The sequence below is a fragment of the Gadus morhua genome, chromosome 23 (assembly GCF_902167405.1).
Source record: "Gadus morhua chromosome 23, gadMor3.0, whole genome shotgun sequence".
Lineage (NCBI taxonomy): Eukaryota > Metazoa > Chordata > Actinopteri > Gadiformes > Gadidae > Gadus > Gadus morhua.
Window position 1 is genome coordinate 8,687,473 of NC_044070.1, and position 16,102 is coordinate 8,703,574.

The 16,102-nt window shown below is 46.5% G+C and overlaps 1 protein-coding gene across 1 annotated transcript in view; it reads left to right on the top strand.

Annotated features, from left to right (window-relative positions):
* rbis (ribosomal biogenesis factor) overlaps window positions 1-2,519 on the top strand; it is a 3,722-nt gene extending 1,203 nt beyond the window's left edge. The window contains exons 3-4 of the mRNA XM_030349533.1: window positions 327-443; window positions 1,960-2,519. Of these exons, the coding sequence (XP_030205393.1) occupies window positions 327-443; window positions 1,960-2,037 (195 nt within the window). The 3' untranslated portion in view covers window positions 2,038-2,519. The remainder of the gene's footprint in view (window positions 1-326; window positions 444-1,959) is intronic.
* The last annotated feature ends 13,583 nt before the right edge of the window (window positions 2,520-16,102 follow it).

Sequence of the window (16,102 nt, forward strand, 5' to 3'; positions counted from 1 at the left end):
TGTTGCACACACAGCGTATCTTACGTTGAGCAGAGGATTGTTGGGCAGAATAGCTAAAAGGCATGCTGACTTGCATACAGCGAAATGCGGCCGGCTGTAGTACAACATCCTGGTATTATTAGCATACTGCACTTCCATACTATATATTTTTACGGCGTATGGTAGTATGGGTATTTGAACGTAAGGTTAGTATTTTAAGAACGCTATAACGGTTAGAGAATTCGCCTTGCGTGATCCTGGGTCGCAGGTTTGTTGATTGCCACCCGCTTGCGAAGCAGTGTGTTGTTGGAGAAGCAACATCACGTGTGTACGTGTTGTCTTTCCAGATGAACGCTGTGAAACATGAGAAGGTGGAGAACCTGAACCAGATCTTCACAGAGGTCCAGAGGGACGTGAAGAGCATCTCTAAAAGTGTGGCTCCTGCGCCGCAGAAACCCACGCAGGTACAAGGCCCAAAGTTCCTCAATTAGGCCGTTGTTGTTCCACCAGACCTGGGGGGTATACCACGAACCTCGCTGATCATACCCAGGCTTTCTTGGGAAAACTGGCTCGACAGAGCCGCAATTAGAGTTAAACGGTACACGACTCTCACTTTAGATTCAATTAGTCGAACCAGGTTTTCCGCTTTAGTTTCAGTGCGCGTTCACTTGAAAGGGGCGTTTTTTTGCACCTTTACGATAGATCAAGCAGTCTATATGCGTATAAGTGAAAAGATTCTGCATATTGTCTATAAAATAACTATGCCAAATGCAGAATTGTTCGCCATTAATCCAAATAGAATGATGATGATTTACAAATGCATAAGCAACGTCCATCCTGCCTTATTCTATCATTTAGGGAATTCACTTGAAATACACCCTATGTAAGAAATGTATTGCATGTTTTCAACCGCTGAGAGGTAGCGGCTGTAGCGTAGTGGATTAGTATAAGACCCGAACGCCAGCGACCGGGGTTCAAATTCGCCGGTCTATCATCATGCATTTTACCCCCATAGATGTGGTGCCAGCACGGCCTTGAAAATATGGGTTCAAGTTCGAAATAAGCACAAAAATATAATTCCATAAGCTTTAGTGAATAAGTATTCCATATGCATGAGAATTGGGACTTTTTAAGCTTCACATAAATTCGCGTCACTTGGGAGTTGAACCCCCCGCGCAGAAATTCAAGGACTGACGCGCTACCTCCACTCTGGCACTCTGTCACGGAGGCACAATGCGCAGCTAGTAATCATTGTCTACATAAGGTCCAACAAGGACGATCAAATAACGAACACCCTCTGATGAGAATCTGTATCTCTCATGAAGAACCCCAATTTCGTTGTTTGCACAATGACAATAAAGTCTGAAATCTGAATATCGTCAGACGATGCCAAGGGATCGGTTCTGTCCCCGTAAAAACCCTCTGTCTCCGGAGAGACGCTGTATGAGAAGTGCGCCGAGGTCCACGGAAACACCCACAAATGGTGACGCATTCGTCAGAGGAGGGGCTAGGAAGCTGCAGCGCGCCGATTTAAGTAGCCGATCTCCGGCTTAGGACTAAGCCGAAAAAAACTGCTCCCGACAGGTTGGTTGCGAGCATAAGTCACCATGGTGAACAGCGGACGCTAAAAGAGATCGACTTTCGTGGTACAAACTAACCCAGGCTTTGAGCTCAACATACCTCGCTAACCCTCTAAGCGAGCTTCGTGGTACAGGCCCCCTGCTGTTCGGTCCTCAGAGACACTTTTTGTAGCTGTTGGTGACATCACGACGTGGGTGTGTCTAACAAGATTTGCCAGCCTACCTTATAGGCTTGGCGTGGGCTAGTCTATCCATTAGATGACACTACCTTGTGATGTTACAAGTGGATAGCTTATGAAAAGGCTTGTGACACACCTAGTGGTTAAATAGGCACCCTTTACAGTAACACTTCTTGTTTTCCTGAGGACCTAATCAGTGTTTTTCTTTTCTGTATCCGCAGACCGTCAGAGAGCCGCCAAAGGAAGCGGTTAACGTGGACAGCGCTGCACAGCTGTTCTCCCAGCTTGGGCAGAAGTAACCAGTGGGGTGGATCCACTGGTACAGTCTGTTCTCCCCAGTTGGGGCAAATGTAACCAGCGGGTTTATCTGCTGGTACAGTCTGCTCCACCAGCTGTAGCAGATGTAACCAGCGGGTTATCTGCTGTTACAGTCTGTTTTACCAGCCGGTATAAAAGACTACAAGAAGAAGGCGGACACCTGTATAGACTGTTGGAAGTTGTCACGACAACGTGACTTTGAGCTCGAGATTTTTCTTGATTATTTTTGACACAAATTGTAATTAAGGAGATTGCAGACGGCTTATCTTGTACCATTGAAATAATTATTTCTTATATCATTGGAGTGTATTTGTGTAGTGTGCTTGTAAGCGTGTATAGGTTACATGTGAATTTGTGAAATATGGACTGATGTTTAGGGATGGTAAAGCCCACTTGACATTCTCTTTAATTAAAAAAATAAATAATTGTATACATTTGTGTATATTAAATCATTCCACAACTACATTCAGATATACTTGTGTTCATAATTGAGATATCTTTCCACACAGAACCGTACGTAACCCGAAAGTTGCTGAAATTATGCTTTTGGAGATGTCTCGGACAGTTGTAGCGTTGAATCAGTATTCCGTCGACGTCGCCCGTCCGACCCAGCTGACACTCGAGGTCCCCGCGTGTCGGGTACCGGCTGATTGCCTGTCTCTATGGCAAATCCGGCTCGTCAAAAATCTCAAGTAGACCAAAATATATAAACCGCAAGTCGCAAAAAAAAATGGAAAACTGACAGCGCCAAACAAATGTGACCTTTCAAGGTTTGCAGACTCGAATTTGACGGTACAGACCTTGTCTCCCGTACAGTGTCCAACTGGTTTAATTTAAGATCTGTTTACGGCCCTACTCTACAGAACGTCAACATGTCTGAGGTAGGCTATTCCGTAGCCGGTTCATCATTGTAGATTTATTGTTTGTGTGGAATAATGCTCTCCAGAACAGTAAGGCATTGGTCAAATATCACTAAATCCAATTTCACTGGGCTAATGCTGTTTACATTCACAGACATCTCTCATCCCAGCATAGTGGGACTGTGTGGTGGTGCGTTGTACATCCTAAATGTCTCCCCATCGACATCCAGATGGCTCTGTATCTGGAGCGACAGCGGGGCGGTGCTACCTCGCCCCCGGGGGGAGTGATGGAACAAAACAAACTCACTTGCGCACAGTTTTTTAATGTCATCTAAACAAAGCGGGTTGTCCCCTGGGTGTGTCTGCGTATTTAGTGTTTGGTTGAGTTGTGAAAAACTTAAGTTTGGTTCCCTCCCAGCCAAACTCCGAGGACGTTTTTGTTTTTAGTCCCTAAATATATGCAGATAGATCAATTATAAGTAAACGATGAGGTTTACATTCTCTGCTCTGCACGCTCAGTGTCTGTCACTAATGATGTTGACTGAGCGATGCCTGTAATTAAAATCAAACAAAACGTAATGGTTTTTTAAAATAAACTTGATTTATTCATTGTTGTACTCGGAGAGTCGCCTGATCACAGGGGATTAGTTAGAGGAGTAAGTAGCGGGGGAATTAAATGTCATCTGCGATCTTATCCTTGATGCTTTTAATCACTGTTTAAAAAAAACGTCCACCAGGTGGCACTCGGAGGAGACTTTTCAGTCAGGTGCATGCATGCGTTACTTTTTCTCAAGAGTTTTGTGGTACGCGCACGCTTGTGCGTAAACGCGCTGTAGCATAGGTTTATGCGTTTCTGTGTTTCTAAGTTCATAGGTTGCCGTGTGTATGTGTGTGTGCACATACGTGATGCGGATGGAGAGCGGTCTATCCTAATGCCAATGAGGTCCTGTTGCCTTTTGCAGCGTGTCACTCCCCCGGCGCAGATAGCTCTCTGCTCCCGACAGGAATAGCTTCAGAAAGGTTATGCCCTTCAGGTGGTGCCTTACAGCACCACCTGCCCCTCGTTCCTCTGACAGCCCAGACAGGCACAATGTGAGGGAGCGGGACCGAATGTGCATGGGGGCCCTGCTGCTTGTGTTGTGCTTTGTCGGTCATCAGTTTGCTTACACCATCATGTTTGTGACCAGACTTTTGTGTAACTGAAATTTTGAGGACATTAGGATGTCAAGGTTGGTACTGGGTCAGTTCTCAGTTTGCATATTTTTAACAGTATTTGTGTGTGTGGTGTGTGTGTGTGTGTGTGTGTGTGTGTGTGTGTGTGTGTGTGTGAGACTACTCTTCTGTTGGACATGTGGTCTGGATGACGTTGCTGTCTGTACATGGCTCTGTCAGTCTCACACCACTATGTGTGTGTCCAGACTAGAGGAAGTCGTATGAGGACTTGATGAGGTTGAGATGTTACCTATGCCATTTCTTTTTACCACCAGGTGGGATGTTGATTGGCCATTACCAGACATAATCAGTGTCACACCTGGTGGTAAAATAGGTGCCCCTTAAAATCCAAAGCCATGTCATAAAAAATCCTGATTACTGACATGTTACACATTGGTCCATTTTCGTCTTGCCATGACCATCAAGGATGCACTAAATTAATAATCTCCGTCCATTTTTACTCAGAAGAGTTGTGTGGTACATATTGAAAAGGTAGCCTACTTCTTTATGCCTGAGGTAAGCACAAAATCCCAAAGGCAGAACTGAAGTTAGGAAGTCAGAACAACTGAAACCGGACCAGAGCTGACTTATGAGCTGTCTCAGAGAGCAGAGGGAGGCCATAACCTCGGGTGCTGCGGTCCATTATTGCCTGCTTCAGTTCAAACCCGCCCCCACCGCACGCCTCCGGTCTGGACCGGAAACCAAACCAAAAGGTGAGGCACACCGCACAGCCAACCTGGGCTGTTTAAGCGGTTATTTATTGATGTGATTATTGACAAGGAGCCACGAGCAGGCAGTGGAGGTTCTCTGAGGTGATCTGGCGGGTGGAGATGGAGATGGGCTTCACACCTGAGAGGGCTCAGAGCACACGTTGTGTTTTTTAACACCACCCGAAACACAACTGGGGGGATGTGAGTCCTGTGGCAGAGAGCAGCCTTGTGTTTGTTTGCTGTGTGTGTGTTTGTGTAAGAGAGAGTCGGGGAGTCAACAGATGTCGTGTTTTGTAAATGTCTGGCTGTTGTATCCAAACTCAGTCTTCATTTTGCTTGAATTGTGCTCAGAGAAACACAGTTACAGACAATTCCCCCCCCCCCCCCAAACACACACACATAGTTGCCTTATTCCTCAGGTGGCTTTCTTTGAAAACTGTGGTACACACACACACACACACACACACACACACACACACACACACACACACACACACACACACCACACACACACACACACACACACACACACACACACTGCTGCCTCCTTCCTCAGGTGGCTTTCTTCTCGTCAATCACAGATTCTTTCCACCATTAAGGGTGTGTTTTCTCCTCCTCTAATGATTCCATCCAACACGTCTTTCAAAGATATTTATCAGTGACCTACGGTCACACATCATAAATACATAAACAATCTTTTGATTAAGATAAATCTTCCGCAGCCAGCAAGCACAAAGTCTACACAATCACATTATGAGGCGATTCCACCTAAGGCATTTATGAATCAAGTGAATCACCATCGGCATCATTGTGATACACGTTTTGTTAAATCTCCAGGTTTCTAGACTTTCCAGTCTCATGGTGATTGACAGGCATGTCAGATATATTAACTATATTCTGTCTGATCTGTAGGTATTGGGATGGACACATCAATTATATTACACATCAAAAGAGCCTGAGGCTACAGGCTGAATTGTACAGCCCTTCAAGGTGTTCACAGCACTCTACACTCCATGCTATACATCCTTTACACCGTAGTTCTGAAGGCCCTTTAAAGGTTAAGGAAACTCGGCACAGAGCCCTCCTTTAGAAGGGGAACTGGAGCGATCTCTCCTTTAGGCAGGGCTAGTCTAAAAGGGGCCAGGGAAACTTGCATCCATCCAATCAATCGCCCATGCCCCCCACACAAACATCCATCCTCAATCTATCAATCTGTCTTGTTTTAAAAAACACAATTGATCATCATATTCCTCACCATTCTCATAGTTTTTAAAATTGTGTAATGTCTTAAAACCGTTTGTCAGGCGATAGCAGCCATTAAAGGTTGTTCATTGCTATGTCGCTAAGCTAGATGCTATACCAGAGTTTCTTAAAACATTAAGTTGGTTGGCAACAAGAGAGAGATGAGATTTCAGCTATAGGGAGCTAGACCAACTTGCCTCTCACGACCGAAACCTCCAACCTCATATCTATTCCTGAGAAGCTGCAGATCAGTAATTGGCTCACTGAATCGTGTTCATGAAGTTTGTATCTGTAAAACCACACAATGAATATTGTGTGCTTGCTTTGGGGATTTGAACATCCAGATATATGCAATTATGATATTGACATTTCGATTAAGTAATTTGGTAGACTCTTTTTCTTACTCAAACAAAGCCACTTAGCGACTTAGGTGAGGCTGAGAACAATTAACGCGCTCAATCAATATTGGAGCCGCTACAAAGAAAAGTGCTGCTTGAGCAAGTTTCTAAAGTGCCAAGTGGATAAAATTCAGAGCAGCTATAGGAATCAGGAACAAAAGGTAAGTCGTCTATTTAATGTTTCAGTACAGAGTGGTAGTCTGGTGCCTGGCAGGATGTAGATTGATATGTTCATACCTCTCAGCCCAAGCGCTCAAACAAAGAAATACACAAGGTGGTTGAGACAGAGGCCCCCGGCCGAGCCGTGGGCCTTCAGATGTTTCTGAAGACGGGGAGGGATTCTGCAGACCGTATGGCGCTAGGTGCGGCGGCGTGTGATGTATTATTCACCGTGTTTACGATGTTGCGTTGGAGAAGTGAACGGGAATGCTCGCAGCTGTGTCTGTTTTTCTCAATTTCCGTCATGTCTTCAGGGCACGGAGCCGGCGGTTTGTCCGACACAATTGATCCGTTACAGATATTTTCTTTTCAAATTCCCACCGTATTCTCTGCATACTTCTGAGAGGCAGAGCCCGGTGAATGCTAAGCAACCGGGCTGCTTCCCAGGGTTGCAGAACCCGGTGTTTGTAGTCGTGGTGAGGCCACAGTGAAAGAGGAGTATGGTGTTCTGGAAATGTCCTACCTGATGAGGTACTCTGCTGCCCCTGGTTTCGCCATGGTAACAGGTCTGTTCTTGTTCCCCTCCCCCTGTACACTTCGTGTGATACTTAGTTCAACCTCAAGCTAGGCCACTGACGTGCCCAAGGGGGGGGGGGGGGGGGGGGGGGAGAGAATTGATGTGAGGGAGGCCAGGGTGGAGAGAGGAGACAGAGACAGGAAACGAAAAATGAGAGAAGGGAGGATGAGAGAGGGGGTCAGCGAGAGTATAGAATACATTCATTTTTAGATCCACCGTTTAGTAAAATAATGGCTATGCTCTTGCTGAAAATAGGTCTACTAAGAATGGTAATAATGAATAAAAAAAAACCTTCAGCCCATTTCCCCCGTGAAGCGCTGGCCCTGAGCGCCGTGCCGCGGCAAGAGGGGGCGTGTGTGTCGAGAAGCCACGCGCCCGAGCCCCGAGTGTGACCTTCATCCAGGAGTAATTTCCGCTCTCCGTCACCCTAATCCCACCTCGTTATAAACATCATGTCAGCCGTCACAACAGCCGCCGCCGCCAGACAGCTACAGACCCCCAGACCCACGCCCCCTGCCCCCTCGCATTTACAAAGTCATTAAACAAGCGTCTTACTGCTGTCACGGTGATTGAGTTGTAGGCTACACCCTCCTCCCCACACCTCCCCCCTCAATCACCCCTCCCCCCCATCACACACACACACCACACACACACACACCCACACACACACACACACACACACACACACACAGAGTCTGTATCCTTCCACAATGGTTTCCGTCTCAACGTTTATCCGATGGTCCCCCGGTCTCCTACGTGACGTTATCTCCTTCTGCAGCTGATGATATATATTTATAAAAAATTAAAAATGAAGACGGCCTCCATTTACTGTCGACCCTCGTCCTAGAGAAGGATAGAGAGAATTATGACTGAGTGAGGGGGAGAGTGGTGGGAGGTGAGAGACGGGGAATGAGGGAGGGGGGGGCGGGGGAAAGAGTGAATGTGACAGGCGAGAGAAAAATAGAAGGTGAGGAGAAGAGAGAGCGAAGGCAAGAGGGTTTGAGAAAGAAAGCGATATTGAGAGGGACGGTGAGTTAAAGAGATGGAGAGCGAAGGAGAGGTTAAGTAGAACGAGACGCTGAGAAAGGTAGGATGGGGAGAGGGCGAGGGGAAGATGAGAGACATCAAGAAAAAGAGAGAGAGAGAGAATTGTCGAGGGGTTATAAATCCTGGTGTCTGCTGACGCTGGACAGCAGTATCTCACTCCGTTTATCAGGGTTCACCCTGGACTCTAGTATCTCACTCCGTTTATCAGGGTTCACCCTGGACTCTAGTATCTCACTCCGTTTATCAGGGTTCACCCTGGACTCTAGTATCTCACTCCGTTTATCAGGGTTCACCCTGGACTCTAGTATCTCACTCAGTTAATCAGGGTTCACCCTGGACTCTAGTATCTCACTCAGTTTATCAGGGTTCACCCTGGACTCTAGTATCTCACAGTTTATCAGGGTTCACCCTGGACTCTAGTATCTCACAGTTTGTCAGGGTTCACCCTGGACTCTAGTATCTCACTCCGTTTATCAGGGTTCACCCTGGACTCTAGTACCTCACTCCGTTTATCAGGGTTCACCCTGGACTCTAGTATCTCACTCCGTTTATCAGGGTTCACCCTGGACTCTAGTATCTCACTCCGTTTATCAGGGTTCACCCTGGACTCTAGTATCTCACTCAGTTAATCAGGGTTCACCCTGGACTCTAGTATCTCACAGTTTATCAGGGTTCACCCTGGACTCTAGTATCTCACTCCGTTTATCAGGGTTCACCCTGGACTCTAGTATCTCACTCCGTTTATCAGGGTTCACCCTGGACTCTAGTATCTCACTCCGTTTATCAGGGTTCACCCTGGACTCTAGTATCTCACTCCGTTTATCAGGGTTCAACCTGGACTCTAGTATCTCACTCAGTTTATCAGGGTTCACCCTGGACTCTAGTATCTCACTCAGTTTATCAAAGTTCTCAGACTCCAACGTCTTCAGCCTCTCTTTTGAGCAGACTCACTGACGGGCTGAGGCAGGCAGGCACTGCTGAATACCAAGCAGGGGGAAGATTAGTTGGTGGTCTGCGTCTGGGTTTCTGGCACAGTACGAACAGGCCTGTTGGAGCTCTCTATCTGACCTTTATCAAATAACCTTCTCTCCTTCTACAAGCCCACCCCTGTGTATTGCCCTTGTCCTCGTTCCTAAATCCTATATGGATCTACTGATCTACCGGATTATCTATTGATCTACCATAGATTTATTGATCTACCTGATGATCGATTGATCTACCTGATGATCTATTGATCTACCTGATGATCTATTGATCTCCCTGATGAACTATTGATCTCCCTGATGAACTATTGATCTACCTGATAATCTATTGATCTACCTGATGATCCATGGATCGTCCTGATAATCTATTGATCTACCTGATAATCCATTGTTCTACTTTATGATCTATTTATCTGCATTCTATTGATCAATTGATCTTCCTGATAAGCTACTGATCTACCTACAATCGATCTATTGCTGTACCCGATAGTCTTTGTATCTGCCTACTATCGATTAATTGATCCACCTGATAATCTTTTGATTTAGCTCGATAAACCATTGATCTACCTGATCATAGATCTACCTCAATCAATCCATTCATCAACCTATTCTTTCCATGTCTAAACTTTTAAAAAAAGGAAACATTTCAGAATCTTTTCAAAGAGATTAGATCATTTTGTGAGTGTTTTCTTGGCCCCCCATAGATGCAGATACATTAGGCCTACACATTGAGTGTCTGATGAAGATGATGGTATAATGTGATGATGATGGTCTAATCATGTGATGAGGCGGCGGAGGTTTGAGTCGTAATGGCGTAGTGGCGGTATCGTCTGAAGAGATTTAATATTTCTTCCAGGGAAAATTGCATCATCTCTCCAACTAATCCAATTTCATGCCCCTGTATCAGGGAAATGAATAATACCCAGATAGAAAACATCCCAGCCTTGTTGGGGTAAATCCTTTTCTGCATCAGATTTGTTGTTGTGGCTCTTTAACTAATCCTTGGCAGATATACGGTACAGAAAAAATTCAGACGAATACAACAACAACCTTCCTGTAGGGTTTTAGCGTAGTTTGGCATTTATTTATTAAAGTTCTTAAATTGTATTGAAGATCAAAAAACATATTTTAATAATCGGTTATGACAAACCTTTTCAGTTCGTGGCACTGGAAGGAAAAAACGAAAGAAATCAGAAGTAGCGGGCCTACTTAACTTAACGAAACCCATCCAAACCACTTAACACTATCCCTTAAACCCAAAGCGATTATCGTTAGCAAATCCTTTCTTTTGGTCAAACTAGCAAACAAATGTAAACAAACGGTTGGCAGCCTAACTTTCTCATTAATCAGTACGATCCTCAATTCTCCCGCGTCATACCGTGTTAGAGCAGATCTTCTATTCCCCAATCTACACAAGTTACCGGCTCAGAAACTAAGCCCCCCATCCCTGTCCCCGTCCCTCCACTCCCCCACCCCACCGCCACCACAGCTTCCATTCTGCCGTCGGTATTGATTGCGTCGGTTCCTTTCAGGCTGATGAATGGTGGGGAAAAACGTATTTTGAGTAGCCACTTCCTATTCAGCGGTCGGCGGATCCAGGGAGGGGGATAGACCCTGGGGTCGGTCCGTCGGAGAGACCGCCGTTCCACTGATTGCACGCATCGACCGCTGGGGCTGTCAGCCGCCGGCCCCCCTTGGCCATCCTTCCCCCTCGCCCCACCTCACCCACCTCCCCCCCTCTGGAGTCACCGTCGGTCGGGCTCCACGGATCACCAGGCGTACAGAATCAATCCAGGACTCAAATATGGCCGGCCCGTCACTGCCGCCGCAGCATCGTTTCCTTCTTGATTATTTTATTTTCGCTATGCAAGGCCTTCTTTCCACGGCGTGATGAAGATCGATAGCCAATTTAGGGCTGAGGAGATGAGACGGATCTGGTTCATTTTAAAACGTTCCTCTTCCACGTCCCGCCCAAATGTCTCGGCAGACTTTCTGTCATCGGCGGCTAGCTCGGGAGGTTTTACTCCCGCGGTCGAGATATCAGAGTGTGTCATCTTGGGCATATAACTCCCGTTGTCGTTCAAAGTGTACCTTTCGAGCTGTTTGCCACAGCCATTGTTAAAGGGCTGCACACGTAAAGGTGACTAGGCCACTCAGATGGGCTGGCTAAAACGATAGTCATAAATTGTAGACATCGGAAAGTTCAGCTGCTATACACCCTGTTGCTATAGATCTCAAGGTGTTCTGGCAGTCTGGGGGAGGGGGGCACGTTGGAGCAGTGAGGGTTGCAGTTGCCACAGGTTCGAGGCACAGGTTTAAATCCCTCAGGTCCGGTCGCCCCCTTTTACCCCCCCCCCCCACCCCCTTTCACGCCTCTTACGGACTTATTGTATGTTGTACGTCCTGGCACTTAATGTAGCACTTATTGTATGTTGTACATCCTTGGACTTAAAAATAGTACTTACCATCTGATCCTAGCTAGCAACCTAACAATTGTTCATGTTTGGCACTTGGTTCTATGAACATCCTTACAGATACATATTGTTGTTTCTCTTTCTTCTGACAAATGTACTTATTCTACTAAATGCCCTCAATGTAAAAATATAAATGAGGCAGTTAGTATATTGTCCGTCTGGAAATATGTCTCGTTAACATATTTCCACAGTACACCCATTTCTACCTGGATAAAATAGGTAGACAGGATGGTGTCGTGGCTTTTCGACTCCCAATTAAAAGGGTCTGGGTTCGATCCCCAATGTCCGAACACATCCTCCAACGGCCGAGTGCGGAGCAGCCTCAGTCGCGTCCGCATTTTAAAAACAAGACATTGCTGTCGCTCGCCGCCTTTTGTTCCGCGGGAACGCTCGCCTCTGCATGAATGCTAATGGTGACATTTGATGCTAGCGTGGCGCTAACGTGTGACAGTGCTTGATTGCACCCTGACCTCTCTGGAGAGTGTAATTGTTTCGGCAACAGCAGCTGTCACGGATACCGAAAGCGCTCCCCTTTCCCTCGCACACTTTCTATCTCTCCCTCCTCTCTCTTCATCCCTCCCGCTCTCATTTTTTCTCTCTCTCTCATTCCATCTCTGCTCTCTTTCTGTCTCCCTACCTCTCTCATTTCTCTCTCTCTCGATCTCCCTCTCCATCTCTCTCTCTATCTCCTCTCACTTTCTCTCTCCCTACCTCTCCCGCTATGTCTCTCTCTGTCTCTTTCTCTCTCCCTACATCTACCTACTCTCTCGCACCATCCCTCTCTCCCTCCCTCTCTCATTTCTCTCTCTCGTTGCATCTCTCTCTCATTCACATTCATCTCCCCCTCTTTCTCTGCCTTACTCTATTTCAACCTCTCTCTCTCTCTCTCTCTCTCCCAGCGCTCCTCCGTTCCTAATTATATGGTAGCAGCTTTAGCCCTGTGTTATCATTTCAGCCATGGAGACTCATAATAGAGGCTGTCTGTGTTCTATCAGCAACCGCCCGGCTGCTGTGTCAGCCAGGGAGCCGATGTCTCTAGGACCCTGGGGGAGCCGATGTCTCTAGGACCCTGGGGGAGCCTCACATCCTTATCCTCAGCCGGCCTCGGTGGACGGCGTGGACTGAGAGCAACACAAAGACCAGGATTCAATTACACACAGACACCTTGAGGCCTTAGGGGGGGGGGGGGGGGGGAAGAGAGAAGAGAGAGAGAGAGAGAGAGAGAGAGAGAGAGAGAGAGAGAGAGAGAGAGAGGAGAGAAGAGAGAGAGAGAGAGAGAGAGAGAGGAGAGGAGAGAGAGAGAGGAGAGGGGGGGGGGGGGAGAGAGAGAGAGAGAGAGGGGAGAGAGAGAGAGGGAGAGAGATAGAGAGAGCTTCCTGTTAAAAATATATTCTCTCCCGACTGCCGCCACCACCTTACACTGGCTTCCTGTCGGATGGTCAGTCTGATTTCCTGTTTTGTTATCGCTCCATCTTGTCCTTTCTGTCAGTCTGCCAGCCTTCTGTCTCTCTGTCAATTGCCTGTCTGTCTTTCTGCCTGTCCCTCTATCTGTGTCAGCCAGCCTGCCCTGCTTCCAGTTCATCTCTCGGCCTGTCTATAATCTCTTTGCATTGTGTAACTTATCCCTCTTGCTACTTGCTTACCAATTTGCAGGCAAAGCCTCTAAATTATGAATCATCGTGTATTGGCATTATCAATGCAATCAAAGAATGCTGCTCACAAATTCAGACCTCCACATGGTGGAATACACAGTGGTGCATTACATTACGCTGACCAGAGTGGTTAAGGTGAATCCCCAGACTCAATACAAACAGTACACGTCTAACTTTAGAACAGGCTTTATTTTTCATATTGCCCTAAACTACAAAACCAATACATTTATAAATTTCTCTTTTTTTGTTCTCGTTTGGGAGTTCTCCCTGCATAGTGCATATAAATCGCTCATCCGCCTTTCCAAAGACTGTCTTCATATCACATGAGCTCATAACACACCAGTCCCTTCTGTTTCCAGTGTGCCATATAGCTCACCATATTACAGACCACCATATTACAGACCACCATATTACTGCCTGTTATCTCTCAGTAGCCTTCACTGGAAATTGCTACACCATTACAATAAAACATGGTGCAGTATGTGTTGTTTCATCATTTCTGTCACATTTCTGTGCTGATCGACACTCAGATTCACACATCTAGTGAGTGCCCATGTAGCGCAAAACTGCAGGAAATTGTCACTTTGTTTTTTTTTAATTATGAATTTCTTTCCCTAAGGATCAGTAAAGACTCAAGAGCGACAAAATAGTCATGCAGATGTACTTTGGGAAGACGATGGCAAGAGCACGGTATAGAGAGGAATAAAAAGGAGTGTTGTCTCATAAAGTGAAACAACCACAGCAGTTAGAAATTAACATCAGAAACATCTGTGGGGGCGTGATGTTAACCTCTTCCCCCTCAAAGAGGAATTAATGAATTCTGAAAATACATAAATAGTATAAAAGCAAAAATCCTTACTTCCCAAGAGAATTCACTGAGCGGGAGAGGGGGAAAGAAGCGAAGACGTGGCATCGAGCTGCGCGGTGTGATGCACAGATTATTGGCAGCACTTGCAGAATCATTTTAATAGCGGCCTCGGAAAAATACGACACAACGCCGCCGTGAGCTAATATCATATAAATGTTAATGACAATCCACGCAGGTGGTGAGGGAAATGAGGAATCCTCCGCCAAGCTGATATCCCGCCAACTTCTGGCTTCTGTGTTTAATTAGGTTTTTCCTGCTTATTTCTAGATTTTCTTCCCCCCTCTCCCCCCGCCACCCCCCTCTCCTCCTATGTCTGCATAGGTAAACAAGGACAAATAAAGGAAGATAGGCAGGCTGGTAAATACATAGAGAAGGCTGAGAGAGAAAGTGGAGAGTGTTTCCGACGTTGTTTGAAGCCCAGTGTTCCTGGAGGCAGAATGTGTTGTGTTTACCTCGACCGAGCTCAGCGGGGGACTCTTGTTCTCTTCCAGCGGGCCGTATGTCTGTGCTGCTGTTGTTGTTTAAATAAATGAACCAAACGGTGGAGCCAACAGCGGAGCAGGGGTGGCCGAAGCGACTCCGGACTGCGCCCTGGCGTGTTAGTGTGCTAGGCGGGTCCGCGGTAGACGCGGTGCCGACCGCTGGGTCACAGTTTGACGCTAGGCTACCGCCGCTAGCCGGACGAGTAAACACGCTGATTTGATACTGACCAGATAAGCCTGGATTTTCACTTTCCTTTTTTTTGTGTGTAAACACATACACACACACATACACTCACGCATACACACACCCTCACTCTCACACACACACACAACCACACGCATTGACACACAAAGGCATACACACACCCACACACACACACACACACACACACACACACACACACACACACACACACACACACACACACACACACACACACACACACACACACACAAAGGCACGCGGGCAAACACACGAATAGATGCAGACACACAAACTCACACACAAACACACACAAACAAACAAACACATGCTCAGTAAATATTGGCAGTGTTGAATCTCACAAATGTATATATGTGTTTGGGTCATTGCCTTACGATTGAGTCATTTATGTTTGTTTTACAAATGTCTTAGAAAAACGGAAAGATGTTGTTGCTTCTCGGATCAGGCTGTGCTGTCCCCATGTCTAGGAACTCAGTTAGGCTGTTAACCCCGTCTGGGGATTCAGTGTCACCATAGATGGACGTGGCTTTGTGAGGCCAGAGGTTGCTTGAAGGATAGACATAGAAAAGTCTCAGGGTTCCTTGAAACAACCTCCCCATACCCCAAACGGCCCAGTCCTAGCACAGTGACCGCTGCTCATACAAGTAGAGAGTATACATGGATACCCATAGACATCTTATATGATAGACGGAGCATCGAATGCTACCGCCTACTGGCGCTGACGAGACGCGGGGCCGCCATCTTGGAGTGGTCATCCGCTCCACTCAGTGTATTCCGTTTGGCTGGAGCAATGAACTGTCAGTGCATTTAATTAATCATACCTCACTGAATACCTCAGATTTTCATGCGTTTCTTTGTCATACGTGTAGCTATGATAAAGGCCACATGGTTTGGCGTGTTTTATTATTCAATACCAATTATACCAATAGTACGGTAATGTTAAATCTTACTTGTGAAAAGTAATCCCCCGATTCCTATTGTGGATGGTCCTCAGATTTGAGCAGGAATACGCTGAACAACAGCCCGGCATCCTGTTTCTGCTGCTGTTGCTGCTCCCGGTTGACCACTCCAAGATGGCGGCCGTATTTCTCGCGTCCCAGCAGCCAATGCTCCGTCTATGCTATAAGATGTCTATGTGGATACCAGTACCAATGGAATC